Source organism: Pecten maximus, unplaced genomic scaffold, assembly GCF_902652985.1.
Source record: "Pecten maximus unplaced genomic scaffold, xPecMax1.1, whole genome shotgun sequence".
Taxonomy (NCBI): Eukaryota; Metazoa; Mollusca; class Bivalvia; order Pectinida; family Pectinidae; genus Pecten; species Pecten maximus.
This window is the reverse complement of record NW_022980720.1, coordinates 5,057-13,623: the sequence shown is the minus strand read 5'-3', so window position 1 is coordinate 13,623 and position 8,567 is coordinate 5,057. Positions and strand designations below refer to the sequence as shown.

Sequence of the window (8,567 nt, the reverse complement as noted above, 5' to 3'; positions counted from 1 at the left end):
AAAATAATGCTTATATTCTAAGACACTTACCATGTATTCTATTTATTCTGCAACAATAAAAAAAATTATTTTGAAGTGAAACGATGTCAAAAATCACAGAAATATGTTCGTTGTTTCGCTTTGAAGTAGGTCAGTCGAATTGACGCACGTGATAAGATTCCAAAGTACAGCTGTTTTCCGTCACTGCCATATACAGCAAGAATATACGGTGGGTGTATTCCGACAATGCGGTGGTAGTTACAGGATAAAAAGTAATATCATTTCTCTCTTTCCCTCACAATAGAGGTTATCATAAATAACACACAAAAAAAGATGGCAATCTTATCTAATATGACAATACACAAACTCTAAACGATTTCGGAGAATTAGAAATATATTTATCAAAAAGCGTCCATATTATTAAAATTGCCAATATATGTTTTGTTTATATCAACTCTGCTGTAAAAAATGTTATCTCAATTATGACACCCTTATACATTCTCCATTTGTGAAAGTTATTTCATGTTCATATTTCGACGTCACAGTTATAAAATGAAATGTTGTTTTAGAAAGTACGAGTTGTGTCCCTTGTATCGCGGCATTACTATATATAGGTTTAAAAACTGTCCACTAATTTTTTCTTTTCTTTTTTTTAAGCTAATATCATTGAAGATGTTATCATGTTAATATACAGAGACCAAGCAAAGTCTTTTAAGACATACTGACGAGTTTTTATCTTTAAATAACTTTATTCACAGTGTCGACCGGTATACCATGAAGACCACTAACCTCGATCGCTCCTGCAACTCAGCTGTGGTTAAAACTCTGTTGTTTATTTCCAAATTCTAGAACTTAATGTGGGATGTGACAGACGGCGAATGCTGACGGACACAACTTACAATACAGGGTTCGAGAGATTCAAAGACTTCATTTGGGATAATAATTTATGTGACAGATATAATATACTTGCATTTTTAAAAAGATAGATATAGAGAACAAGGGTCTGACCTTGTGATCTAGACTGACCCGCAGTCTCTAGAATATTAAGACTATAAATAAGATTGATAACTTTATGATTTTGGTCCCTAGGATAATGTCTGACTCTAGGTTTCAAACTAGGGGCAGATAATCGAGATTTAGAATTTAACTTCTTAACAAAAAAGGGGTCTGGTGGCCCGTCTATCACTCCCAAATGAAACTTCCAGATACAACATCAGATTCAACATTTTCATTATGCATTTTTATTTATATTAAACTCTAAAACAATTAATAAATAAATATTGTTATTGGAATATTACTAAAAACCTACAGCATCCCGTTTCATACATTTTTAACATTGATATTGTTATCACTATACACTCCCTTATACCTATATCGATATATACATGTAAACAAGTTTTGTTTCCTAGTATAATACACAGGAAATATAATCAGTATATCGTTGATTTGAGTAATAAAATTGAAATAATAAAGTATTGGTATGGAAATACGATGATCCTCTCTCTCTCTAACAAATACAACAAGATTAATAACAAACTATAAATCATATTATACGGATTTGTCGATACTCTTTGAAAGAAACCGAGTCGTGATCGGTGTACAAGTCCAGAGATACTGGTGTATAAGTGGCATGTAGTCTATATTACTAAATTTCCAGTTTGGTGGGATAAGAACAAAAAACCTGTGTACTGAGAGTAGTCCGGAATACCGAGTGTCCGGTGTACTGAGAGTAGTCCGGAATACCGAGTGTCCGGTGTACTGAGAGTAATCCGGAATACCGAGTGTCCGGTGTACTGAGAGTAGTCCGGAATACCGAGTGTCCGGTGTACTGAGAGTAGTCCGGAATACCGAGATACTGGTGTACTGAGAGTAGTCCAGAATACCGAGCGTCCGGTGTACTGAGAGTAGTCCGAGATACCGAGTGTCCGGTGTACTGAGAGAAGTCCGGAATACCGAGTGTCCGGTGTACTGAGAGTAGTCCGGAATACCGAGTATCCGGTGTACTGAGAGTAGTCCGGAATACCGAGTTTCCGGTGTACTGAGAGTAGTCCGGAATACCGAGATACTGGTGTACTGAGAGTAGTCCGGAATACCGAGTGTCCGGTGTACTGAGAGTAGTCCGGAATACCGAGTGTCCGGTGTACTGAGAGTAATCCGGAATACCGAGTGTCCGATGTACTGAGAGTAGTCCGGAATACCGAGTGTCCGGTGTACTGAGAGTAGTCCGGAATACCGAGATACTGGTGTACTGAGAGTAATCCGGAATACCGAGCTTCCGGTGTACTGAGAGTGTCCGAGATACCGAGTGTCCGGTGTACTGAGAGTAGTCCGGAATACCGAGTGTCCGGTGTACTGAGAGTAATCCGGAATACCGAGTGTCCGGTGTACTGAGAGTAGTCCGGAATACCGAGTGTCCGGTGTACTGAGAGTAGTCCGGAATACCGAGATACTGGTGTACTGAGAGTAATCCGGAATACCGAGCGTCCGGTGTACTGAGAGTGTCCGAGATACCGAGTGTCCGGTGTACTGAGAGTAGTCCGGAATACCGAGTGTCCGGTGTACTGAGAGTAGTCCGGAATACCGAGTTTCCGGTGTACTGAGAGTTGTCCGGAATACCGAGATACTGGTGTACTGAGAATAGTCCGGAATACCGAGTGTCCGGTGTTCTGAGTGTAGTCCGGAATACCGAGTGTCCTGTGTACTGAGTGTAGTCCGGAATACCGAGATACTGGTGTACTGAGAGTAGTCCGGAATACCGAGTGTCCGGTGTACTGAGAGTAGTCCGGAATACCGAGTGTCCGGTGTACTGAGAGTAGTCCGGAATACCGAGTGTCCGGTGTACTGAGAATAGTCCGGAATACCGAGTGTCCGGTGTTCTGAGTGTAGTCCGGAATACCGAGTGTCCTGTGTACTGAGTGTAGTCCGGAATACCGAGATACTGGTGTACTGAGAGTAGTCCGGAATACCGAGTGTCCGGTGTACTGAGAGTAGTCCGGAATACCGAGTGTCCGGTGTACTGAGAGTAGTCCGGAATACCGAGTGTCCGGTGTACTGAGAGTAGTCCGGAATACCGAGATACTGGTGTACTGAGAGTAATCCGGAATACCGAGCGTCCGGTGTACTGAGAGTGTCCGAGATACCGAGTGTCCGGTGTACTGAGAGTAGTCCGGAATACCGAGTGTCCGGTGTACTGAGAGTAGTCCGGAATACCGAGTGTCCGGTGTACTGAGAGTAGTCCGGAATACCGAGTTTCCGGTGTACTGAGAGTTGTCCGGAATACCGAGATACTGGTGTACTGAGAATAGTCCGGAATACCGAGTGTCCGGTGTTCTGAGTGTAGTCCGGAATACCGAGTGTCCTGTGTACTGAGTGTAGTCCGGAATACCGAGATACTGGTGTACTGAGAGTAGTCCGGAATACCGAGTGTCCGGTGTACTGAGAGTAGTCCGGAATACCGAGTGTCCGGTGTACTGAGAGTAGTCCGGAATACCATGTTTCCAGTTTACTTAGAGCAATCCAGAAAAAACGAGTTTCCGATTTACTGAGAGTAGTCCGTTATACCGAGTCTCCGATTTACTGAGAGGAGTCCGGGATACCGAGTTTCCGGTGTAGAGAGGGTAGTCCGGAATACCGAGTTTCCGGTGTAGTGAGGGTAGTCCAGGATACCGAGTTTCCGGTGTAGTGAGTGTAGTCCGGAATACCGAGTTTCCGGTGTATTGTGAGTGGTCCGGAATTCTAGGTTTCCGGTATTCTGAGTGTGTTCTGACTAGGATGTGGACCTAGCGTGCTACCCGTAGAGGTTTCTGTTAAATCAAAAAAGGTTCCTTATAACAGACACGGACATCTGTGTTTCTAAAAAGGTGACAAGGATGCCATATTGGATTCTTAGATAAAATCGAAATTAAATGCTGCAGTGCCTGAGAGATTTTTAAATGAGACAACTTCAGTTTTGAGACACAAAAAAGGCAAATTAAAACGACAATGCTTCGAATATAAGCTATATTTGCCTTTAGTATGTTTGTATATATATTTCAGTATATATGTATAGTGTAGTAAGTGTAACAATGATATGACGTTTTCACCAATAATGATATTCAAAACGCAAACAAGAAAACCGTCACAAAACACTTGACGCATGTCAATCTCGTCATAGAGTTATCGTTCCTGGTATTCTTTACTCAACTATTTACATTTAAACTTTTCTATTGTAAAAGAATATCAGCGAAAATGTACATTTCCTTCTTTACCAATAGATATAATCAACAGATTCTGGTCAAGGGACTTGGCACGAATCCCCAATGAATTGTCCATACATATGTACCTTGTAACATAACTGTCAAAGGAACATTCCTTCGTTTTGTTTAGGTCGTCAAAATTAATCTTACTGGAAAAAATGTATTTTTCCCTAATAGTAAAAGTTATAATCTTTACATTAATAAGGCAGTTTTTACTCTCAACATAAACCAACTTCTTCGAGCATTAAATCCAGAAAATTCTTAATTCGACCCGAAGTATCCCTAATTACCGTAAAAACATAGGTATGTGTATACGATACGCAATTTCACCAATATTTCGACGTTAATTTTATTACTTTTAGGCACAATCACGCGTATAATCATCGTTCTGATATAGATTTCATCAAAAGGAATACATGTATGTTACGAGTCATTGATCCAAATTCATCGCCGTAAATAGAAATGTCTCCTGGACATTTAATGCATATGTTAAGACCGTTGTTTTGGAATTCCCGCCAAATCCATGTGTTTCCAATAGAGGAATAGAAAGCTCCATTAGCGAAAGCTAATAACGGTCCAACTAAATAAGAAATCAAATCAAAGACGGGATGTCGATGTCAACATCCTGTATACTTTTCATAAAAAATCTCACCATGACGTGTCGCTTCACGATGGATATACGAGTGTTGACATATTCGAAGGCTAGCTAAGATAAGTACCCGAAAACCGAAATAATTTGTATCGATTGGAATTTGTCAAGTCAAATAATACCGGCAAAATGTTTTGAAAATGATGACGTCACACTTTTGATATTGGATAACAGGAGGCTCTGTCGGAACCTTACTTGTGTATTTATATTGGACATTCCGCTGTAATCCCGGATTCTTATCAACAGCATATTCTGACATATTGTCTTGTCATCATTTACAGTTGTCAAAAAAAATTCAAATCATATTTGTGCACTCTGAGATATTTCCTTTTTGGGTAATTTTTATATATTTCGTTGGAATAATATGTATCACATGGGATTATTTAGTTGTACTGTAACATTTTGCCCTAAATTTATCAACGTTCCTAACTCCTAGCGGCATACTTAATCAAAGAATGTTCTTAAGTTAAGGCGTCGAAAGATTATTTTCTTGGAATAAGTCAAAGTTCCAGTTTCCCTATTGCGTCATCTATGACGTAATTCGAAATCAACTGTATTTGAAAACCTTGACGTCACCGTTCTCTTGCGTAATAATGAGATGTCCAAATGGACTGAGACAGACCGCAATTGGATGGATCAGTCCGTCCGCGGAACAGAGAACTCTACTCTTGTATTCTCCGTCCGGGCCGAGAGCGTGGACAGAGTTACCGGTCTTGTCTGCCAGGAACAGGTTCCCTTGCCGGTCAGTGCAGATTCCACGTGGGTCACAAACGATGTTATCGGGGAGGACTTGTTCGAACTTTACTCCACCGTCACGGCAGATACAGATGATCCCATTCCGAGACTGGCAATCTGAGACGAGAATCTCGCCCGCCGCGTTAGTTGTGACATAATACGGCCACGTGAAGAGAAGCTTTCCCGGTTGTCGTCTGTCCTCTCGATACGTCTGTAAAACAGTCCCGTCTAGAGCGAGAACGTCAACACATTGAATGCCAGAGGCGCAACACGAGACAACCAGAACAGGGTCGTTCGGCGATGTTGTGACGTCACAGCTTATCCCGCGGTACTGTTTTACCGTTCTGACGCGTTTGCGGATCCGCATGTTGTTGTCCTGTACCGATACAAACATGATTGTGGCTAGTTCCGGAAGTGTCACAACCACTTCAGCGCTAGCGACGTCCACAATTCCGTGTGGCCAGCTCGGGACCGCCACCTCTCCCATCACGTTTCCGGTTGCGTCAAAGGCTTTGACCTTTTTGTTGTGGAAGTCGGTAATGACGGGAGTACCGTCCTCGAGCATTGTGACGTCAAGAGGCCAACATTTCTTAGCGTCGCCATCTGTCTTTCCGTTGAACGAGAAAAGCATCGGAACCGTGCGAGATTTCGTTTGAGGAGGAGTATTTGCATTTTCGGAGTTTTCGGTTTCGGGGTTCTTTCTATTGGAGACGTTTGATGTGCTGCTTCTGTTCCGGGGAAGAGAATTAACTCTGTTAACATCCGCCATCTTTTGAGACCGCTCAGTCCTTGGAGTTCGCGGAGCACGTGGAAGCGTGTTTGACTTGACAGGAGTCGTCCTAGATACCGCTACCCTTGGAGAATCACGCGCTGAAGTCGGTCTTGAGGACGGCCTTGGTATTGGTGTTTCGCGTGCAGATGACGGCCTTGATGACGATCCTCGACGCGCGCGTACTGGCGGTGTCAATATTTCCTGTGATCCTATGGATTCACTTGATGTCGACGAGACTGAGGATGTTGATGAGCTCATCATCGTGGAAGCCGGTGATTGAGTTGGAGACCGTTCAACACGAAACGTTCCTGTACGCTTGATTGACGACCGTCTCTGAGGAGGTTGTCCTTCTTTCTCTGACAACCCGTTCATGTTGAGAAAAGTTTCCTTTTTCAAATCCACTAAATCCACGATCTTCCCAATGGAGTGTAGCTCAAGCAATCTCTGTACGCTTGAGTCCGGGATAAGTCTATGCCGAGTGCTCAATTTGCTCAAACGGGATTTCTGAATGTTGGCGCGCATATCATCTACTTGAAGCTTGATGGCATCAAAAACAGTGAGAAGTTCCGAATCACTGCCAAATTGGATTAGATTTTTGAGAAAAGTTCCTGTGTTGTTGACATTTTTCTTCATTTCATCGATCTCGTTCATTCTGCCCTTCACAACAGTTGCTGTCTGCATATTCTTCTGATCAAGGTCAACAATGAGCTTGTTTTCTAAATTCTCTAATGCTTCATTAACCCTTTTCCTTATCGTCGACATTTCTTTCATGATCATTTCTTTGTTGGTTGAGAGTTCGCCGAGTTCCTTCTCGTGCTCTTCACGCCATTCTCGTAAAACCTCGTTCTGCATCTGGAGATTTTTTTGTACATATTCCGTTTCCGGTTTTAACTTTTGTGCTGCATCAACCAAGGTTTCTACCATTTCACATCGTCTGTGTTGCACAGCAACGCACGACGAACAGATAGTCACGTGACAATCGACACAGTAGTATTCAATAACCTTGTCTCTGTGATGAAAACATGGAATTTCCTTCTTATTTGACCGGATGGACTCAAGTGGATCATTACGCATGTCTCTGAGAGAAACCACAATATGCTCTCGGCAAGCTTTGATGACGTTGTGTGCTTTTATACAAGAATCACAGAAAACCACTTTACACGTCTGGCACCAATTTTCGGCTTTGGCGCCAATTCTGTTTCCGTCTCGACAACAACTCTCACAATATTTATCTGTCGCTTGCATGTCGATTTTTTCCATCAAACTACTTACGAAGTGATTATCCGGAAACATATCGGTCCATTGTGCGAAGTTAGAATTTCCGTTAGGAACATTCAACTCTATATCAGCCCGACAAACCGGGCAATTGAAATGTTTTCCGTGTGGGGCAGGTTTTTCAGTTTCGGAATCGCTCTCTGTTGAACTACCATTGTCATCCGCAATGGATTTCTTCAGCACTTCTACGAGGCATTGACGACAAAATGTATGGAGGCACGGAAGAAGTTTCGGAGATGTGTAGTTCTGTAAACAGACGGGACATTTTAGGAATTGATCTTGTATTTCCTTTAGAGTCTCCATCATCAGACTCTGTTTGGTATTACGTCGTCCGGATCACACTTCAATCGTCACGTAATGGGGGCCATCGCAGATCTGAAAAATACAACATAGTGTTCAATTAGCGGTTTTATACCAAAAAGAAACAATTATTAGATATCAACCATTGATGAATAAAGATTTGTGATAATAACGAAACTTCTGGGGGAGGCAAGGGGACTGTTTGGAAAATAAAACTCGAAAATTGAATTATAGGTGTGTTAGGCCTATTTAGGCCTTCAGTCATAATTATAAGAGGCGACTAATGTGAGACTATCTTTGATACAGGATTTTATCTTATGTTGTCCTCTCCTTCACTTTAAGTGAAAGAAAAAAAGAAATATATATATGGAACTAAGTTTTAATAGTCTACGTATAAATATATATATTCCTCTTTATAATCACACCTATAATTTGCATCCGCTGATGCACGTGCGTCCTCGATGAATGATCATATTATCAAAACGGATCAAACAGACAATATTTATGAGTCATACATTTTGTTGGGTCTAGATTATACTGACTGCAATAAAATCCATAATCTTATTATGTTTTGAACCTACAAAAGATATAGTTTTTATGTGCGTAAAAGCCATTAAAATAC

The 8,567-nt window shown here is 41.6% G+C and overlaps 2 protein-coding genes across 2 annotated transcripts; both read right to left on the bottom strand.

Moving 5' to 3' along the window:
- Nucleotides 1-1,204: 1,204 nt before the first annotated feature.
- Nucleotides 1,205-4,157, bottom strand: LOC117319641. Its single transcript, XM_033874416.1, has 2 exons — nt 2,919-4,157; nt 1,205-2,883 (listed from the first exon to the last, which is right to left on the bottom strand). Exons 1-2 carry the CDS (start codon nt 3,470-3,472, stop codon nt 1,617-1,619), a joined length of 1,821 nt encoding a protein of 606 aa, XP_033730307.1. The 5' UTR covers nt 3,473-4,157; the 3' UTR covers nt 1,205-1,616.
- On the bottom strand, nt 3,965-8,015 carry LOC117319640 (tripartite motif-containing protein 2-like). Its single transcript, XM_033874415.1, has one exon. It carries the CDS (start codon nt 7,949-7,951, stop codon nt 5,411-5,413), a length of 2,541 nt encoding a protein of 846 aa, XP_033730306.1. The 5' UTR covers nt 7,952-8,015; the 3' UTR covers nt 3,965-5,410.
- Nucleotides 8,016-8,567: the final 552 nt, after the last annotated feature.

Coding starts and splice junctions, on each gene's coding strand:
- LOC117319641 (XM_033874416.1), bottom strand. CDS start 3,472: ATGGTATTCCGGACTACTCTCAGTACACCGGACACTCGGTATTCCGGA. Junction 2,884..2,918: donor GGACTACTCTCAGTACACCA/GTATCTCGGTAT, acceptor CTCAGTACACAG/GACACTCGGTATTCCGGACT.
- LOC117319640 (XM_033874415.1), bottom strand. CDS start 7,951: ATGATGGAGACTCTAAAGGAAATACAAGATCAATTCCTAAAATGTCCC.